Source organism: Oncorhynchus tshawytscha, linkage group LG21 (assembly GCF_018296145.1).
Source record: "Oncorhynchus tshawytscha isolate Ot180627B linkage group LG21, Otsh_v2.0, whole genome shotgun sequence".
NCBI classification, from domain to species: Eukaryota; Metazoa; Chordata; class Actinopteri; order Salmoniformes; family Salmonidae; genus Oncorhynchus; species Oncorhynchus tshawytscha.
This window is the reverse complement of record NC_056449.1, coordinates 42,966,608-42,988,798: the sequence shown is the minus strand read 5'-3', so window position 1 is coordinate 42,988,798 and position 22,191 is coordinate 42,966,608. Positions and strand designations below refer to the sequence as shown.

Here is a 22,191-nt window from a genome sequence, read left to right as displayed (position 1 = left end):
GTTGCCCTTTTTCCCCCTAATTTCCAATCGGTAGTTAAATCTAGTCCATAGTTGCAGCGATGCATCCTCCATAATGCTCCCTTGACCTGGAAGCCAGCCACACCGATGTGACACGGTTACCCCTGGCAACCATGTCAGCGTGCACTGTGCCCGGCCCGCCACGGGAGAAGTTGTTGGTGCACGATGTGTTCAATGACATGCACTGCCGGCCAAACCCTCCCCGAAAGACGCTGGGCCAAATGTGTCTCCCCGGTCGGCTGCGACAGAGCCTGGACTCGAACCAGGATCTCAAGCGGCACAGCGCCACAGTGCCCAGATCCACTGCACCACTCGGGAGGCCCGATAGGCCTACTTCTACGCGTAGTCAGGTGCACATCCTTACTCAACATTGACAGGAGCGCTCCAAATAAAATTTCCAAAATACAAACAAAATATACAACAAAAAAAAAATCGTACAAATAATAATCCAAAACTGGTCTCTCTCAAGTGTAGCGTAGGTTCTGCCCTCTGCAAACAACCTCTGACAAATGAGAAAAGGTCAACAACAACAAAAAGAGAAGAAAAGGAGTGAAATAATGAGTTTACAGAAATGACCGCAACCAAACCAACATGGACGACAGGAATAAATGGTAAATGAGACCGTCGCCTCCCGAGTTCGTATGGGAGTTGCAGCGATGGGACAAGACAAAACTACCAATTGGAGTCTACGAAAAGTGGGGAGAAAAAGGGGTTGTTTTTTTTTAAAGAGAAAGAACGAGAGAGCAGGGGAACACGAGAGCGCAGGGGAACACGAGAGCGCAGGGGAACACGAGAGCGCAGGGGAACACGAGAGCGCAGGGGAACGAGAGCGCAGGGGAACACGAGAGCGCAGGGGAACACGAGAGCGCAGGGGAACAGCGCAGGGGAACACGAGAGCGCAGGGGAACACGAGAGCGCAGGGGAACACGAGAGCGCAGGGGAACACGAGAGCGCAGGGGAACACGAGAGCGCAGGGGAACACGAGAGCGCAGGGGAACACGAGAGCGCAGGGGAACACGAGAGCGCAGGGGAACACGAGAGCGCAGGGGAACACGAGAGCGCAGGGGAACACGAGAGCGGGGAACACGAGAGCGCAGGGGAACACGAGAGCGCAGGGGAACACGAGCGCAGGGGAACGAGAGCGCAGGGGAACACGAGAGCAGGGGAACACGAGAGCAGGGGACACGAGAGCAGGGGAACACGAGAGCAGGGGGACACGAGAGCAGGGGAACACGAGAGCAGGGGAACACGAGAGCAGGGGAACACGAGAGCAGGGGAACACGAGAGCAGGGGAACACGAGAGCAGGGGAACACGAGAGCAGGGGAACACGAACAGAGCAGGGGAACACGAGAGCAGGGGAACACGAGAGAGCTGGCAATGAGAGCTGGCAATTATCATTCCAGCTGTGATGTTGTGAAGCCATCCGTCAGAAGATATGAACGAAGAGAACAGGCAGGCAGGGTGTGATCGTTGTAAAAAGAGAGCTGAGATGTTGTGAATGACTGAAGAAAATTCATGCAAACAAGTTGGAATCCACCACCCTAAACCCTTCTAAAACCCACAACCTGGGTATTTGAAAACGCAAGCCTTAAAACATTCATGGCATTGCCCACCCCCTGCCCCCCCCCAGCCTACCTCCAACCCAAAATTATATCTGCCTCTTTCTCCCCATTTAAAACAACTGGTAAGCCACAGCTGGGTATAAAATGCTTTCTATATGCATGGCGAAGAGCGAGGGGAAGAAAAGAGAGGGGTAGGGAGGGGAGGACTAAGGCCCAGTCAATGGCAGCATTATCAGTCTGTCCACGCTCAGCAGAACAGCGTGACATCGTCCTAACTGACAGGCCAGCCCTACCACCAGCAGAGCTGCTGTATTCCTGTCCAATGACTGTGTGCACTTCAAATGGCACCCTATTCCCTACATAGAGCACTACTTTTGACCAGAGCCCAGTCAAAAGTAGTGTACTATAAAATAACAAATGGAATAGGGTGCCATTTGGGACGCCGGTAGAATAGCAGAGGCTGAGGCTGACATTCCCAGGCACTGACAAGACCGCTGGCACGACTTGTCTACCGAGCAGACACCTCTTAGAGCACAACGGTTCGCCCATCACCCCCCCCTGAACTGTACCAGTAACCCACAGAGACAGTGTCGGAGTTTGTTTGTCACAGACATTAGCTGTAGAACTCGCACAGTGAGAGCGATATCCATGACTAAGTGTACCAGTAACCTCAGGCTGTACCCAGCTAAAAACCTTGGTCAAACAGGAGCAGTCTGTTTTCTTCAACCAATAGATTGGTCAAAATGTTGTTGTTTTTTTAAAGTGTGTTTTTCCCCATAGACAGACACCCTGTGATTTTATTTAAACAACTATAATGCACGGATCTTGTCTGGTGCTTTAAGCGCACTGTTTGATGAAATAATTGAGACAGACCTGAAGAGGGCGCTAGAACGTATGTTCTTTCAATACCATTCATCTCTACGCCATCTGTCTGCAACGAACCAACCATTTTAATCAACCATCTACTGGGTTCGGCCTGAAGCTCATGCTGGTAAACTATTTAATATAGACTATTCTGGGCCCTCTTTCCTGTACCAGTGAGCTCTACGGGGTGAGTAAACCAGGTATGTTATGGTCCAGCAACAGAGAGAGACTAAGCTATAGTTTGGGATTTTTTCACCTTTATTTAACCAGGTAGGCCAGTTGAGAACAACTGCGACCTGGCCAAGATAAAGCAAAGCAGTGCGACACAAACGAAACAGAGTTACACATGGGATAAACAAACGAACAGTCAATAACACAATAGAAAAATCTATATAGTCTGTGCAAATGTAGTAAGATTAGTGAGTTAAGGCAATAAATAGGCCATAGTGGCGAAATAATTACAATTTAGCAATTAAATACTGGAGTGATATGTGCAGAAGATGAATGTGCAAGTAGAGATACTGGGGTGCAAAGGAGCAAAAAAATAACATGGGGATGAGGTAGTTAGGTGGGCTATTTACAGATGGGCTGTGTAGCTAGTTCCAGCAGCAGAGAAAGACTAGCTAGTGGGAGGAGTCAGGATTGGAAGAGAGCAAATAAGGACCTCGCTATAGTCCACAGGGTGGAGCAGAGGGACTTGCTATAGACATAATGCGGGGGAGTGGTAGTGGGAGGAGTCAGGATTGGAAGAGAAGCGCTTTCGAGCTGTTGTCACAAGACAAATTATGATTTCACTTGAAACGGTCGTCGTGACATTACATTTGAAACGGTCGTCGTGACAGGCATGACATTTGAAAGGGTCGTCGCGACAGGCATGACATTTGAAACGGCCGTCGCGACAGGCATGACATTTGAAACGGCCGTCGCGACAGGCATGACATTTGAAACGGCCGTCGCGACAGGCATGACATTTGAAAGGGTCGTCGCGACAGGCATGACATTTGAAAGGGCCGTCGCGACAGGCATGACATTTGAAAGGGCCGTCGCGACAGGCATGACATTTGAAACGGCCGTCGCGACAGGCATGACATTTGAAACGGTCGTCGCGACAGGCATGACATTTGAAAGGGCCGTCGCGACAGGCATGACATTTGAAAGGGTCGTCGTGACATTACATTTGAAACGGTCGTCGTGACAGGCATGACATTTGAAAGGGCCGTCGCGACAGGCATGACATTTGAAACGGCCGTCGCGACAGGCATGACATTTGAAACGGCCGTCGCGACAGGCATGACATTTGAAACGGCCGTCGCGACAGGCATGACATTTGAAAGGGTCGTCGCGACAGGCATGACATTTGAAAGGGCCGTCGCGACAGGCATGACATTTGAAAGGGTCGTCGCGACAGGCATGACATTTGAAAGGGTCGTCGCGACAGGCATGACATTTGAAAGGGTCGTCGCGACAGGCATGACATTTGAAACGGCCGTCGCGACAGGCATGACATTTGAAACGGCCGTCGCGACAGGCATGACATTTGAAAGGGTCGTCGCGACAGGCATGACATTTGAAAGGGCCGTCGCGACAGGCATGACATTTGAAAGGGCCGTCGCGACAGGCATGACATTTGAAAGGGCCGTCGCGACAGGCATGACATTTGAAAGGGTCGTCGCGACAGGCATGACATTTGAAAGGGTCGTCGCGACAGGCATGACATTTGAAAGGGTCGTCGCGACAGGCATGACATTTGAAAGGGCCGTCGCGACAGGCATGACATTTGAAAGGGCCGTCGCGACAGGCATGACATTTGAAACGGCCGTCGCGACAGGCATGACATTTGAAAGGGCCGTCGCGACAGGCATGACATTTGAAAGGGTCGTCGCGACAGGCATGACATTTGAAACGGTCGTCGCGACAGGCATGACATTTGAAACGGTCGTCGCGACAGGCATGACATTTGAAACAGCCGTCGTGACAGGCATGACATTTGAAACGGTCGTCGCGACAGGCATGACATTTGAAACGGTCGTCGCGACAGGCATGACATTTGAAACGGTCGTCGCGAAAGGCATGACATTTGAGAACAGAATTTGCGTCAGTAAGATCCCACGTGGAGAATACAGCCATTTAAATACATAAGAGATCAAATGTTTACATTCCTCTTCTCCTTTCCTCCCTCCCTCGCATGCAGAAGTTCTGCTTATGCTCTCCCTTGTCATTTCCATTGGCAACAGTCAGTCTGGGCGAACTAGAAAATTGAAGCATCCCGGATAGCGGAACAAAGCAGGAAAGAGACGCTACAAGCTGTGCACTAACAGCCGTGACAATCCTTGTTTAGCTCTGCAGTAAGCCCACGACATACCTAGGATTAGCAACCCCACCCAACACACTAATGATTCATCCGGAATGCTGTGCCATGCAAATCCACTGTGGCCCCACGAAGATGTGCAAAAGTATGGAGCTGCTATCCTGCATATATACACAGGGCATTCAGAAAGCATTACACACATTGTGTTACATTACAGCCTTGTCCTAAAATGTATTAAATATTATTTCTCAAATCTACACACAATAGCCTCAAATGACAAAGTGAAACCCCGTTTTTAGAAATGTAAATTACATTTCAGTTGACAGTTGACGGTGCAGAGCACCGCAAGTCAGAGCAAAAACATGAGGTTGAAGGAATTGTCCGTAGAGCTCTGAGACAGGATCGTGTCGATGTACAGACCTGGGGAAGGGTACCTAGCATTAAAAAGGTCCCCAAGAACACGGTGGCCTACGTCATTCTTAAATGGAAGAAGTTTGGAAACCACCAAGACTCTTCTCAGAGCTGGCTGCCCGGCCAAACTGAGCAATCTGGGGAGAAGGGCCCTGGTCAGGGAGGTGACCAAGAACCCAGTGGTCAATGACCAGTTCTCTGTGAAGATGGGGGACTCTTCCAGAAGGACAACCATCTCTGCACTCCACCAATCAGGCCTTTATGGTAGAGTGGCCAGACGGAAGCCACTCCTCAGTAAAAGGCACAGCCTGCTTGGAGTTTGTCAAAAAGGCACCTAAAGACTCTCAGACCATGATAAACAAGATTCTCTGGTCTTATGAAACCAAGATCAAGATTGAACTCGGTGGCCTGAATGCCAAGCATCACATCTGGAGGAAACCTGGCACCATCCCTACGGTGAAGCATGGTGGTGGCAGCATCATGTGGTGGGGATGTTATTCAGTGGCAGGGACTGGGAGACTAGTCAGGATCGAGGGAAAGATGAACGGAGCAAAGTACAGAGAGATCCTTGATGAAAACCTGCTCCAGAGCGCTCAGGAACTCAGACTGGGGGCGAAGGTTCACCTTCAAACAGGACAACGACACTAAGCACACAGCCAAGACAATGCAGGAGTGGCTCTGAATGTCCTTGAGTGGCCCAGCCAGAGCCCGGACTTGAACCCAATCGAACATCTCTGGAGAGACCTGAAAATAGCTGTGCAACAACACTCCCCATCCAACCTGACAGAGCTTGAGAGGATCTGCAGAGAAGGGGAAAAACTCCCCTAATACAGGTGAGCCAAGTTTGTAGCGTCATACCCAAGAAGACTCAAGGCTGTAATCTCTGCCAAAAGTGGTTCAAAGTGCTGAGTAAAGGGTCTGAATTATTTTAAAATAAAAGATGTAACAAAATGTGGAATAAGTCCAGGGGTCTTAATAAATTTCCGTATGGGAGTGAAAAGGAAGGGGGGAGAACAGCAGCTACGTTACAAAATCCAATGTGTAGGTTACCTATTACTGATTTAAACCTCCGTAACTGTAGTTACTTCAAATCGTGTGCTCGTTGTGTTCCCAGTCTTCTCCCATCATCATGTAACCATCTCAGTAGGAAGCCTCCAGATAGAAACAGTGTGTTCGGAAATTCAGACTCCTTGAATTTTTCTGTTACATCCTTATTCTAAAAATATCTCGTTTACTTAAGTTTTGCCGTCAGGGTTGGAAATTCACTTTTTTTGGTCCGACCAGCCACTGACAGGTAGATTTCTAAAATATAATAATAATCTACCGGCCCCTCCGATTATATTTTACCAGACAAAAAAAAAGATGCGCATGCAATCTGTATTACTAGTAAGAAGTTTTTTTTTTAAATTAACAAAAAATAAATGGGTAAAAAGCACAATGAGGTGAGACTTCTCACCCGCCCTGTTACAGTTGCAGCAACCTAACATTGAAAAACAACCTGCGTGTGAACAAAACAATATAACGGTCCAGGAAACACTGGGACCAAGCCACACCATAGCAGTCTCAACTCCACCAACATCTACCATAGCAGTCTGTCAACTCCACCAACATCTACATGGAAACACTGGGACCAAGCCACACCATAGCAGTCTCAACTCCACCAACATCTACCATAGCAGTCTGTCAACTCCACCAACATCTACCATAGCAGTCTCTGTCAACTCCACCAACATCTACCATAGCAGTCTCAACTCCACCAACATCTACATGGAAACACTGGGACCAAGCCACATCATAGCAGTCTGTCAACTCCACCAACATCTACCATAGCAGTCTGTCAACTCCACCAACATCTACCATAGCAGTCTGTCAACTCCACCAACATCATCTGGGACCAAGCCACACCATAGCAGTCTGTCAACTCCACCAACATCTACCATAGCAGTCTGTCAACTCCACCAACATCTACCATAGCAGTCTCTGTCAACTCCACCAACATCTACTTGGAAACACTGGGACCAAGCCACATCATAGCAGTCTGTCAACTCCACCAACATCTACCATAGCAGTCTCTGTCAACTCCACCAACATCTACCATAGCAGTCTCTGTCAACTCCACCAACATCTACTTGGAAACACTGGGACCAAGCCACATCATAGCAGTCTGTCAACTCCACCAACATCTACCATAGCAGTCTCTGTCAACTCCACCAACATCTATAATAGCAGTCTGTCAACTCCACCAACATCTACATGTGGCTTTTGGATTATTATTATGTAATTTATTTATTTATAACCTTATTTCTAATGCTGTTTTACCACTGGCTGGTGAAATTTATATTCTTACCCACCAAAAACAACATCTGCCCACGTCTTAATATCCAACCCTGCTTGCCGTGTGTTAGCAGAGACAACCGTCTATGAAAGAGGTCAATAACCTTGGAGTGAAGATCAGACGCAAAAAAAAAAAATGCAAAAACCTACTGCCGAGTGTTTATATTTTTACATGAATTAAACATAAGCAACATGAACCAATTAAAAACAGTTCTGTAGCAATGAGGTTTGTGCAGTGGGCAGGAGACCCAATACTTCACCACTACATATTGGCTTCAACTTCCCTGCCGACGATGTTCAGCACACTTTCAAATTATGGTCAAAAAATGTAAAACATTTTTGAATATGTTCACACTAGTGATAGATGATTTGTTGCATTACTTGAAAGGCATTTTACAGGACTGATGGTCAGTAGTGAGTCTAATCTGATGGTCATTGAGCTTCATCTGATGGTTACAGGATCTGGTCAGTCGGGGGCCTGAGGCCGTCTCATCTGATGGTCTGATGGTCTCATCTGATGGTCAGTCGGGGGGGCAGCGGTCTCATCTGATGGTCAGTCGGGGGGGGCCGTAAGGCCGTCTCATCTGATGGTCAGTCTGGTGAGAGACCATCCTCTCTACCTCCCATCTGCTGAGAAAAGACCATGCCTACCACTCTCCATCTCTGCCTCATTGTATGACCGCAGTTGGAACACTTTGCTACAGTCATTCACGAGTGTGATAGGGAGAATGGTTGTAGCACGAGTGTGATAGGGAGAATGGTTGTAGCACGAGTGTGATAGGGAGAATGGTTGTAGCACGAGTGTGATAGGGAGAATGGTTGTAGCACGAGTGTGATAGGGAGAATGGTAAAACAAAGTGTTAAAGTACTGAATAAATTAAACATGAACTCATAAAAAGCTCTAGCAGCTCTACACTGAATTCATTTGAGTGTAGTTTTGAGATCTCACAGGATCAACTTTGCTGTGCGTTCCAGGCTCGTTAAAACAGTCCACAGGCTCCAGAACACTGTGGTCATGTTCCACCTTCAGACACATGAAACGGTTCAACGCGAGAACGCCGCCTGAGCGGGCGCGAGAACGCCGCCTGAGCGGGCGCGAGAACGCCGCCTGAGCGGGCGCGAGAACGCCGCCTGAGCGGGCGCGAGAACGCCGCCTGAGCGGGCGCGAGAACGCCGCCTGAGCGGGCGCGAGAACGCCGCCTGAGCGGGCGCGAGAACGTATATGTATTCACCCCCGTTGCTATGAAGCCCCTGAATAAGATCTGGTGCAACCAATGACCCTCAGTTACATAATTAGTCCACCTGTGTGCATATACACAGTGAGACATTCTTGAAGGAAACCGTTTTGTCTTCCAGAGATTTGAGACTGGGAGGGAGGTTCCCCTTCTAGCAGAACAACGACCCTGAGCATACTGCGAAAGCAACACGAGTGGTTTAAGGGGAAACATTTAAAATGTCTTGTAAGGGTCTAGTCAAAGCCCAGACCTCAATCCAACTGAGAATCTGTGGTATGACTTAAAGATTGCTGTACACCAGCAGAACCCATCCAACTTGAAGGAGCTGGAGCAGTTTTGCCTTGAAGAATGGGCAAAAAGCCCAGTGGCTAGATGTGCCAAGCTTATAGAGACATACCCCAAGAGACTTGCAGCTGTATTTGCTGCAAAAGGTGCCTCTACAAAGTATGGACTTTGGAGGGGTGAATAATTATGCACGCTCAAGTTGTCTTGTTTCACAATTTAAAAACAATATTTAGCATCTTCAAAGTAGTAGGCATATTTGGTAAATCAAATGATACAAAAAATATATACATTTTATTTCCAGGTTGTAAGGCAACAAAATAGGAAAAATGCCAAGGGGGTGAACTCTTTTGCAAGCCTCCATATCTGTTGATATCATGGCAAGAGGAAATAGCTGGAAGCAGCTCAGCAGCTAATACAGGCAGCAGAGCCCTCGGCCCAGCAGCTAATACAGGCAGCAGAGCCCTCGGCCCAGCAGCTAATACAGGCAGCAGAGCAGAGCCCTCGGCCCAGCAGCTAATACAGGCAGCAGAGCCCTCGGCCCAGCAGCTAATACAGGCAGCAGAGCCCTCGGCCCAGCAGCTAATACAGGCAGCAGAGCAGGCAGAGCAGAGCTAATACTCGCCCAGGCCCAGCAGCTCGGCCCAGCAGCTACAGGCAGCAGAGCAGAGCCCTCGGCCCAGCAGCTAATACAGGCAGCAGAGCAGAGCCCTCGGCCCAGCAGCTAATACAGGCAGCAGAGCAGAGCCCTCAGGCCCAGCAGCTAATACAGGCAGCAGAGCCCTCGGCCCAGCAGCTAATACAGGCAGCAGAGCCCTCGGCCCAGCAGCTAATACAGGCAGCAGAGCCCAGCAGAGCAGAGCCCCCAGCAGCTAATACAGGCAGCAGAGCCCTCGGCCCAGCAGCTAATAGCAGGCAGAGCCCAGCAGCTAATACAGGCAGCAGAGCCCTCGGCCCAGCAGCTAATACAGGCAGCCCAGAGCAGGAGCCCTCGGCCCAGCAGCTAATACAGGCAGCAGAGCAGAGCCCTCGGCCCAGCAGCTAATACAGGGCAGAGCAGAGCCCTCGGCCCAGCAGCTAATACAGGCAGCAGAGCAGAGCCCCCCGGCCCAGCAGCTAATAGCCCTCGGCCCAGCAGCTAATACAGGCAGAGCAGAGCCCTCGGCCCAGCAGCTAATACAGGCAGCAGAGCCCTCGGCCCAGCAGCTAATACAGGCAGCAGAGCCCTCGGCCCAGCAGCTAATACAGGCAGCAGAGCCCTCGGCCCAGCAGCTAATACAGGCAGCAGAGCAGAGCCCAGCAGCAGGCAGCAGAGCAGAGCCCCAGCCCAGCAGCTAATACAGGCAGCAGAGCCATCGGCCCAGCAGCTAATACAGGGCAGCAGAGCCATCGGCCCAGCAGCTAATACAGGCAGCAGAGCAGAGCCCTCGGCCCAGCAGCTAATACAGGCAGCAGGCAGCAGAGCCATCGGCCCAGCAGCTAATACAGGCAGCAGAGCAGAGCCCCCTCGGCCAGAGCAGCAGCTAATACAGGCAGCAGAGCAGAGCAGCCTACAGGCAGCAGCAGAGGCCCAGCAGCTAATACAGGCAGCAGAGCAGAGCCCTCGGCCCAGCAGCTAATACAGGCACAGGCAGCCCAGCAGCCCAGCCCAGCACAGAGCGGCCCAGCAGCTAATACAGGCAGCAGAGCAGAGCCCTCGGCCCAGCAGCCCAGCAGCTAATACAGGCAGCAGAGCAGAGCCCAGCAGCAGAGCAGAGCCCTCGGCCCAGCAGCTAATACAGGCAGCAGAGCAGAGCCCTCGCCCAGCCCAGCAGCTAATACAGGCAGCAGAGCAGAGCCCTCAGAGGCCCAGCAGCTAATACAGGCAGCAGAGCCCTCGGCCCAGCAGCTAATACAGGCAGCAGAGCAGAGCCCTCGGCCCAGCAGCTAATACAGGCAGCAGAGCCCTCGGCCCAGCAGCTAATACAGCAGAGCAGAGCCCTCGGCCCAGCAGCAGAGCCCTCGGCCCAGCAGCTAATACAGGCAGCAGAGCAGAGCCCTCGGCCCAGCAGCTAATACAGGCAGCAGAGCAGAGCCCTCGGCCCAGCAGCTAATACAGGCAGCAGAGCCCTCGGCCCAGCAGCTAATACAGCAGCAGCAGAGCCCTCGGCCCAGCAGCTAATACAGGCAGCAGAGCCCTCGGCCCAGCAGCTAATACAGGCAGCAGAGCCCTCGGCCCAGCAGCTAATACAGGCAGCAGAGCAGAGCCCTCGGCCCAGCAGCTAATACAGGCAGCAGAGCAGAGCCCTCGGCCCAGCAGCTAATACAGGCAGCAGAGCAGAGCCCTCGGCCCAGCAGCTAATACAGGCAGCAGGCCCAGCAGCTAATACAGGCAGCAGAGCAGAGCCCTCGGCCCAGCAGCTAATACAGGCAGCAGAGCAGAGCCCTCGGCCCAGCAGCTAATACAGGCAGCAGAGCAGAGCCCTCGGCCCAGCAGCTAATACAGGCAGCAGAGCCCTCGGCCCAGCAGCTAATACAGGCAGCAGAGCCCTCGGCCCAGCAGCTAATACAGGGCAGCAGAGCCCTCGGCCCAGCAGCTAATACAGGCAGCAGAGCCCTCGGCCCAGCAGCTAATACAGGCAGCAGAGCCATCGGCCCAGCAGCTAATACAGGCAGCAGAATGGAAAATCAGTCACTTAAAAAAACTGTACATAAAATCCATATTTTCAGCCTGTGCAAATTGGGATATACAGATACTCTGTATGTAAATAGGAAGAAAATGGGATGAGAGAAGATAGTGGGTGAAATCCCTCTCCTCCCGACAAAACATAGTCTCATTCAATTGGCATCAATATCAACAGGCTTTTAAAACATCCATGGCAAAACAAGCCAATGAGAAATGAGGAGCTGAGCATCTTGACGGGGTTAAACCTCTCCATTAACCCGAGTCCTCTCCTCCCTCCACCAGAAGGGACAGAGGGGAAAATCACACCGCAGCTACTAGGAGTAATGAGATTTAACAACATGAGTTAAAAGATTGGGGTGATGATGCATAAAACCGCAAGCCTCTACGCAGCCCTCTAGACTGAGCTAACACAACAGGAATTGTCATACCTTTAAAAAGGCGGGCCTTTAAAACGATACTCAGCTCCAGAAGGTAGAATAGCAGATTTTATCTTTGTAATCTGCAACATTTTCTCTCAACTTGCATGGCAAAATGTGAATAATTTCAGGAAATTAGCTTTAAAAACAACAAAAATGTATCTTGCCTCCCTAGACAAATGTAAAATTGCAGGAAATTGTAGCCTTTTTAAGCCAATCTCTGCACACATGGTGGGCCTCAAATTCTTGAAATTTCAGCCGTAACGACTCAAACCCTGCCACGCCCACCCACTTAAGCCACTTTTTGATCCAGAGAAACCCTGGCGCACACACACACACGTTTCCCCTCAATACGGGCAAGACAGATTGAAAGACTGCAGGGCAGAGTAGAATGGAAGGACAGAACAGAGAGTTCAACGGTTCAATGCCTGGAAGCAGTTTGAATGAATTCAGAGGGGAGAATCATAGAGCCCCAACTGAATTAATATGCTCTCTTGGAACTCAAGAGGCAGAAAAACAAGGCCAAATTACATATCTGGTAATTTCAGAGATTCAGAGCAAAGGAGTCAAGGCCAGTAGTAGCTTAACCGTACCTTGCTTGCGTACATCCTCCACGGCAGCAGTGAGCTCGTCCTTGAGAAACTGGCTCTCCTTCGCGATCTTCTCTCCTTTATCCAGGAAGTTCAAGGTAGCGGTTTCCACCGAGGCAGCCAATACATGGGCCTTCTTAGAGCGACCCTTCTTCTTATTGGACGGCCCCTTGTTGCTGGAGTTAACCAGGGTCGTGACCTTTAGGAGCAGGACGAGAGGGAGAGAGAGAGAGAGGTCAAATGCCTTGAGGGTGAGATGCACAACGTCAGATGGACATATTTTGCTGCAGAGTCAAACTTTCAGCCATATCTTGCCTAGTCTTTGATTCCATACTAAAACAGTAGAAGTAGCGAGTGTCATTCAAGCAGTTAGGGCTAGATACCAAGGTACAAATCAAAACATAGCGAAAGCATGAGCACCCGTTCTAAAATATATAAATAAATATAAAACGCTTCCAGGAGGCCTTTGCATTGACATCATCATTTATCAAACTTAACCAAATGTACACTCAGAAAATATTCAGAACCCTTAACTTATTACAGCCCTATTGTCTCAGAGTTCTTACAGACAATTCCGTCGACCTCGTGGCTTGGTTTTTGCTCTGACATGCACCGTCAGCTGTGGGACCTTATATAGGACAGGTTTGTGCCTTGCTAAATCATGTCCAATCAATTGAATTTACCACAGGTAGACTCCAATCAAGTTGTAGCATCATCAAGGATGATCAATGGAAACAGGATGCGCCAGAACTAAAATTCAAGTCTTGTGACAAACGGTCTGAATAATTACAGCACCAGTCAAAGGTTGGGACATTCATACTCATTCAAGGTTTCCTTTATTTTTTACATTGTAGAAAAATATTGAAGACATTAAAACTATGAAATTACACATGGGAAAGGGGGATATTTGTCAGTTGTACGACATTCACCTGAAATGTATTTAACCAAACCACTGAATCGGGGAGGTGTGGGGGTGGGGGGGGGCTGAGGAACAGTGGGTTAATTGCCTTGCTCAGGTGCAAAACGGCAAATTTGTACCTTGTCAGCTCAAGGATTTGATCCTGCAACCTTTCGGCGACTGGACCAACGCTCTAACTACTAGGCTACCTGCCAAATCATGTAGTAACCAAATAAAGTGTTAAACAAAACAAAATATAATTTAGATTTTGTAGCCACACTTTGCCTTGATGACAGCTTTGTACACTCTTGGCATTCTCTCAACCAGCTTCATGAGCAAGTCACCTGGAATGCATTTCAATTAACAGGTGTGCCTTCACTTAATTTGTGGAATTTTTTCCTTCTTAAAAAGTGTTTGGGTCAATCAGTTGTGTTGTGACAAGGTAGGGGTGGTATACAGAAGATGGTCTTTTACCAAATAGGGCTAAGTCCATATAATGGCAAGATCAGCTCAAATAAGCAAAGAGAAACAGCAGTCCATCATTAAGGCATTTAGTCAATGCAGAACATGAAGAACCATGAACATCACAGGAAAGGAAGACCCAGAGTTACCTCTGCTGCAGAGGATAAGTTCATTAGAGTTACCAGCCTCAGATTGCAGCCCAAATAAATGCTTCACAGAGTTCAAGTAACAGACACATCTCAACATCAACTGTTCAGAGGAGACTGTGAAATCAGGACTTCATGGTCGAATTGCTGCAAAGAAACCACCACTAAAGGACGCCAATAAGAAGAATAACAAGAAACACAAGCAATGGACATTAGACCGATGGAACTCTATCCTTTGGTCTAATGAGTCCAAATTTGAGATTTGGGGGTGATTTATTTAGAATTCAAGGCACACTTAACCAGCATGGCTACCACAGCGATACGACATTGTATCTGGTTTGTGCTTAGCGGGACTATCATTTGTTTTTTTAACAGGACAATGACCCAAAACACACCGCCAGGCTGTGTAAGGGCTATTTGACCAAGGAGAGTGATGGAGTGCTACATCAGATGACCTGGCCTCCACAATCACCCAAAAACCCAATTGAGATGGTGTGGATTGATTTGGACCGCAGAGTGAAGGAAAATCAGCCAACAAGTGCTTAGCATATGTGGGAACTCCTTCAAGAGTGTTGGAAACGCATTCCTCATGAAGCTGGTTGAGAGAATGCAAAGCTGTCATCAAGGCAAAGGGTGACTACTTTGAAGAATCTCAAATAGAAAATATATTTTGATTTGTTTAACACTTTTTTGGTTAACACTGTACATGATTCCATGTGTCACTTTATAGTTTTGATGTCTTCACTATTTTTCTACAATGTAGAAAATAGTAACAATTAAGGTGTCCAAACTTTTGACTGGTATTGTACGTAAATAAGGTATTTTTTTTATTTTTAGATATATAAATTAGCAAAAAAAAAGTGAAATCCCCTGTTTTCACTTTGTCATTGTGAGGTTGTGTGTGTAGATTGACGAGGGAAAATGTTTTTAATCAATTTTAGAATAAGGCTGTAACGTAACAAAATGTGGAAAAAGTCCAGGCATGAGTTTTCCATCCATGATGGATTGTTAAAATGTATTCTGACCTGTGTGACCAAGGGCTCCAGCAGCCGCTCCACAGCCAGGGTACGGATCTCCAGGCTCTTTGGATCCCATTTGAAGTTTATGTTGGCTGTGTTTATGGCTGTCATGTTCACTTGGTATCTGAAAAGGAGAGAGAGAGATGGTGAGATTATGACAAAATGGATGTCTAGGGCCTGGCTGGGTCATTCATCAGATGGGGGGGGTAAGCCACACACCATGACAACACAGCACACTTTCACCCTGGAGGTACACTACATTTCAACTGACCTCTGACCTGTGTGTTCACCCTGGAGGTACAACACATTTCAACTGACCTCTGTGTTCACCCTGGAGGTACACTACATTTCAACTGACCTCTGACCTGTGTGTTCACCCTGGAGGTACACACATTTCAACTGACCTCTGACCTGTGTGTTCACCCTGGAGGTACAGCACATTTCAACTGACCTCTGACCTGTGTGTTCACCCTGGAGGTACACTACATTTCAACTGACCTCTGACCTGTGTGTTCACCCTGGAGGTACACTACATTTCAACTGACCTCTGACCTGTGTGTTCACCCTGGAGGTACACTACATTTCAACTGACCTCTGACCTGTGTGTTCACCCTGGAGGTACACTACATTTCAACTGACCTCTGACCTGTGTGTTCACCCTGGAGGTACACTACATTTCAACTGACCTCTGACCTGTGTGTTCACCCTGGAGGTACACTACATTTCAACTGACCTCTGACCTGTGTGTTCACCCTGGAGGTACACTACATTTCAACTGACCTCTGACCTGTGTGTTCACCCTGGAGGTACACTACATTTCAACTGACCTCTGACCTGTGTTCACCCTGGAGGTACACTACATTTCAACTGACCTCTGACCTGTACAGTTCACCCTGCAGCATAGAACAGTACACTACACCCCCCACGGCCTTAAAACATGGAATGAAAAGCTCTGAAACCCTGTGTTTATTGAACCAATTCATTCTACCCTTAACCATGGCAACAAAAACAAGTCACGACACCCTATTCCCTATGACCAGGGCACACAGCATGCCCGGCAAACAGTGTGTGTGTGTGGGGGGGTGCCATTTGGGAGGAACCCATGGTGTCGTGGCGTTTTAAATATGGATGCTCCCTCTTCAGAGGAGACAGGTCTCACTCCGTCATTGTTAGACAGACATAAGTGGAGCAGAGTAACATATTGGCACTTATTCGATTTTCCTTTTCATGCTGCGACAGGCCTTGTATTGATTAGCCTTAATGCACTGAGTGGCAGACAGGGATAATCAGGATGCCCCGAGGGCTGAGTAGGGCTGGACCCAGGACCCTGCCTGGTCTAAACTGAGGGGTCCGTCTCTCAACACACCGGGGGGGGTCCGCCCGTCTCTCAACACACCGGGGGGGGTCCGCCCGTCTCTCAACACACCGGGGGTCCGCCCGTCTCTCAACACACCGGGGGGTCCGCCCGTCTCTCAACACACCGGGGGGTCCGCCCGTCTCTCAACACACCGGGGGGGGTCCGCCCGTCTCTCAACACACCGGGGGGGTCCGCCCGTCTCTCAACACACCGGGGGTCCGCCCGTCTCTCAACACACCGGGGGTCCGCCCGTCTCTCAACACACCGGGGGGGTCCGCCCGTCTCTCAACACACCGGGGGGGGGGCCCTCTCAACACACCTTTCTGGGGGGCCCGTCTCTCAACACACCGGGGGGCCCGTCTCTCAACACACCGGGGGGCCCGTCTCTCAACACACCGGGGGGCCCGTCTCTCAACACACCGGGGGGCCCGTCTCTCAAACACCGGGGGGCCCGTCTCTCAACACACCGAGGGGGCCGTTTATCTCTCAACACACTGAGGGAGCCGTCTCTCAACACACTGAGGGAGCCGTCTCTCAACACATTAGGGGGCCATCTCTCAACACACCGAGGGGGCCGTCTCAAATGTAACCCTATTACCTAAATAGTGTACTACTTTCTGACCAGGGCCCCCATCTAGTAGAGCGTCCAATCATAAAAAAGCATCCTTTGACCAATGAAGAACATAATATGTTAATTAAGCAATAAGGCGGAGGGTGCATATGGCCAATATACCACAGCTAAGGACTGTTCTTACACACGACCCAACGAAGAGTGGCTGGATACTGCCCTTAAGCCGTGGTATATTAGCCATATACCACACATCCCTGAGGTTCCTTAGTGATATTATAAACTGGTTGCCAACGTAATTAGAGCATTAAAAATATAGCATTGTCAAACCCGTGGTATACGGTCTGATATACCACAGCTGTCAGCCAATCAGAATTCAGGGCTCGAACCACCCAGTTTATAATTTTAAATATAATAATTTAAGAAAACAAAATGGTCAAACCCTCATTTCTCTGTCATGAGCCGTTCAAAAGTTATTGGAGGTATTACCCTTGTATGATGGCTATAGTCAGAGTGTCTATTTCAATGGAGGCCAGAGGCCCAGGTCACAATTGTAAATGAGAACTTGTTCTTGACTAGCCCACCTGGTTTTCATCAGATGACAACAGAAGTAATACGCCATCTGGCTAGCAGCCACACAAGTAAATGAGTTTATAACGAAAAGGGTATTTTTTTGGCAAAAAATGATGCATTGTCATTAGGCTACATTTCTAATGTTTATCATAGAAGATGTAGCCAGGAACATTTCCTAATGTTAATCTTGCATTTTACCAGAGAAAAATAGGCTACACTGAGAAAAGCACTGGAGAATTTTTTTGCTACACTGTCAGACCGTCTTGTCTGCTGATAGACTGCTACACCGTCAGACCGTCTGTCTGCTGATAGACTGCTACACTGTCAGACCGTCTGTCTGCTGATAGACTGCTACACCGTCAGACCGTCTTGTCTGCTGATAGACTGCTACACCGTCAGACCGTCTTGTCTGCTGATAGACTGCTACACTGTCAGACCGTCTGTCTGCTGATAGACTGCTACACCGTCAGACCGTCTGTCTGCTGATAGACTGCTACACCGTCAGACCGTCTGTCTGCTGATAGACTGCTACACCGTCAGACCGTCTGTCTGCTGATAGACTGCTACACCGTCAGACCGTCTGTCTGCTGATAGACTGCTACACCGTCAGACCGTCTGAATGCCACTTGTGAATTCTCATCCATGAATTCACATCCGAGTGGAGAAGTACAACTGAAGCACAAAATTAGTCTTCAGCCGAGCAGAAAATAACAAGTATATTAGATCAGCATTTACAAAACTACGTAAGATATTTCTCCTGTGTTTTATTACCACGACCCCTGATGGATATCAAATCAGCATGATCATATTTGAGTGCACGCTTTACATACCAATTCCAAAATCCAGTTATTTTTCCATAGATTTTCTTTCTTGTCAACAGAACACCAAGCGTACACTAAGCCTTTAAACTTTTAAAGCCTTTTTACATTGAACTCAGCTCGTGTTGTGCTAATTTAGCTTTTTTGCAACCCACATAAACAACTTTGACGCCCACCATAAAATGTTAAAATGATTAATTTGTTATGAGAAACCTGCACTGCTATGTGAACAGAGCCGGGGGCTTATCAGATGTATTAGGCTACAAATTTGTTGGGATGTAATGTTAATGATATGTTAGAGAAAGGCCCCAATTAACAATTCAGAACATGAACAATCATATTTGTCTAGGTAAACAATTATTTTATAGCATAAAGGAAGTGACATTTCATCACCAAAGCACGTATTCACACACTCAAGAGTGGATGGACACCCATTTTTTATATATATATATATATATATATAAACAATTTAGGCCAATGCCAGTCAAGAGAAGAAAAAAATCTAATCTAAAACCGAATCTATGCAAGTCAACTAGTTAGGTAGGACTTCATGGTGATAAATGGTAGGGTTATGAGAATTAGTTTCTGGTGGGCCCATTCATAGAAATGATTGGATATACAATATGATTGAATAAACTGTCATATTGAGAGAACATATATATTGGGTTGCTGTGAGATACCGTATCCAGTCGAGGACACGGGGACGACAGCAGTAAAGTGATTGAATGTTAGTTATTATTCCGTTTAGTTGTTGTAAATGACTTATTTTGTACACTATTCAGCAGATCGGGTTAGGAGCATCGTGCGGGTCAGGAGGGCGGTGGCCCAAATCTCCCCTCTGACTGCATTCATCCTGTTTTAAAAACTTTCAACTGGGATGTTGGGAATGTCAGGATGCTGCCTAGTTAACTAAACTATAAACTACTCATTTAACTAGCTTAACCAACTTATGTCCTGTCGATTCATTGATAGTTTGGGCTTTACATTGGAGCTGGGTTTTTTGCTGATATGACGAACACTTGTAGTTGGCGACGAGTTGGTTTGCCTTTAGTATTAGTATTAGTATTAGCGTTAGCATTAGTATTAGCGTTAGCATTAGCATTAGTATTAGCTTTAGCGTTAGCATTAGCTTTAGCATTAGCATTAGCGTTAGCATTAGCATTAGCAAGTGGCCACATCGGAACCCCACGCAACTTCAAACAGTTACTGCTATGATTGTTGAAATTAGCACAAAAAAAAAAAATAGTTACATTTACTGACATATAGTTTTAAAGTTTATAACTAGTTATCTACTACAGTATTTAACATCACTGTTTGCTATTTAACTAGCGACGGTGTGTAACTTAAAACGTGAAGTATTCGCGAGCACAATACGAGTACAATTTAGTTTCGTATTACATTGAAACAATTCAAAATGCTGACAAATAGCAAAATGTAACTGACTAAAAACAAGATAGACAAAACTACTTATGCAACAAAAACAAACAAATTTAAAAAAAACGTCATCTCAATGGAAACTTACCGAAAGACAATACACTTAAACTTTTTCCAGCTCCAAAAAACAAAACGCCTCAAAATGGAGGAATGGAAATTCGTTCAGGGATGGAAAAAAGTTTCCTCTTTCCCAAACAACCTCACTCCCTTTGAGAGAGTTACAGCTTCGATACTTGTGTCGATGTAATTCTAAACTATTGAAAGTCACAGCATACGAGTGGCGATAAAACGTTGAAATACAACAACAACCAAAAGGGATTCCCACGTTTCGGTCAGAACGGTTCTCTGTTCCCGGCAGGGTGGATCAACAATAGGCGGAGGGGGTCGGTGTGCTACTTCCTGAAGGCACCGGAGGGCACCGGAGGGCAGACGAGGCTCTGACGGGACACATATCAGGTGTTACATATCAGGTGTTAAAAGGCGTGGTGCTGAAATGACAACGCTTGACTTTATAAAGACCTAATGGAAGCAATTTCTTATATAATCTAGCTAATCAGTTGACCTGGAGTAGCTATCCAATTTCCTAAGGGGAAAGATTGAAAAATGATTTAATTGAACTTGTTGTAATTCATAATGTTTTTTTATAGCCTATTTAGCCAAACCAGTAGCCAATGAAACATTTGTTAGGCTTAGTAGGCTATTGTAACATGAATACAACCAGTTCAATGAAATAGGCCAAGAGTTCATAAACTTTTTCAGCTCGAGATCCAAATTGAAAATCCTTCCTGACCCAAATTGTCCTCCGGCAACCCTCCGGCAACCCAAACTCAAATCTAGGATCAGTATTGCCTTTTAGATCATAATGAATGGACAGGGAGGGCCTGATCCTAGATCAGCACACCTACTTAGGGACACTCTGGGATTTTAATTTACATTTAAAAAATATACTATAAAAATATACTATTGGTTCCACTTTGCATCTTTATGAACATTAGACAACCCCCTGACCAATTAAACATATTCAAAATAGCTTGTCATCAAAACTCGGAGGTGGCTCTCAAAGTTGTCAGTCAAACCCTGTATCTCCACCACAGCTGTTGAAGTGAAGCTCACGTCTTCACTCCTGAGGATGTGTTTGTTAGTGGGTTCTTAGCCAGATGTGATCAGAGGTAAATTGCACTTTAATATTATGTATTTCTGGAGTAAGATAAGTATTTCTCAGATATAATTCTGCTGTTGACATCACGTTTTGAGGGTTTCAGATGGTTAGCTTTGGCTAACCCAGAATCTGACAGACAACGTTTAATCTCCTGTTTTTAGTCCCCATCACTCCCTCATCACTTTTTACCTTACTCGTCACTTCTGGTCGTCACTTCCTGTTGAACTCGGTTTGTTGTTTTGAAAAAGTTTGGTTACTAGTTAGCTTCCTTTTGAGTTTGGATCCCACGATGCGGTTGGCATTGCTGGGACCGCTAGTATCTGTCTAGTGATCTTGCCGACCAAGGCCGGGTCTGAGGAGCTGTTTGGCGTAGCAGCTAGCCTAGCCGGTGGGAGTTCCGTTGAGGACAGTGGTGTCTCTCTATCACAGGTAAAGGATCTTGTCAACAAACAAAAAGAGTTCTACAAGCAGGTGTTACAACAACAATCCAATAGCTTCATGTGTTTTGTCCAAATACTAGTGGAGTCAACTAATAAAAGAATGGAGAGGTCCAGGACCTGAAGAACAGTTTGCAGTTCACCCAGGGTCAGCTCGATGAGTTGAAACAGGAGAACAGCAAGATGACAGCAATCTGTAAGTCATTGAGAGAGGTCATCAGTTCTGTATGTGAATCCATGATAACAATGACGGAGAAATCAGATATCGAGGGACAATCAAGGTGGAACAATATGGTTGTGGACGGAATTGCAGAATATCCACATGAGACCTTGACGGAGTCTGAGGACAAAGTGAGGGAAATGATTTAGGTGAAACTCTTACACTGTGTATAAGACAGTAGTTTTTTGGAATTGTTAGTTAGATTACTTGTTCGTTATTACTGCATTGTCGGAACTAGAAGCACAAGCATTTCGCTACACTCGCATTAACATCTGCTAACCATGTGTATGTGACAAATAAAATTTGATTTGATTTGATTTGAAGATGGACCACAGGAAGATTGAGGTGGAGCAAGCCCAGAGGACTGGAAAACCCACTACCGGCCCAGGTGACAGGCCCAGACCGATAGTGGTC

At 47.4% G+C, this 22,191-nt stretch overlaps 1 protein-coding gene across 1 annotated transcript in view; it reads right to left on the bottom strand.

Annotated features, from left to right (window-relative positions):
* LOC112220604 (catenin alpha-1) overlaps nt 1-20,418 on the bottom strand; it is a 97,020-nt gene extending 76,602 nt beyond the window's left edge. The window contains exons 1-3 of the mRNA XM_042303557.1: nt 20,050-20,418; nt 15,218-15,335; nt 12,690-12,885 (exon numbers count right to left, since the gene is read on the bottom strand). Of these exons, the coding sequence (XP_042159491.1) occupies nt 12,690-12,885; nt 15,218-15,322 (301 nt within the window). The 5' untranslated portion in view covers nt 15,323-15,335; nt 20,050-20,418. The remainder of the gene's footprint in view (nt 1-12,689; nt 12,886-15,217; nt 15,336-20,049) is intronic.
* Nucleotides 20,419-22,191: the final 1,773 nt, after the last annotated feature.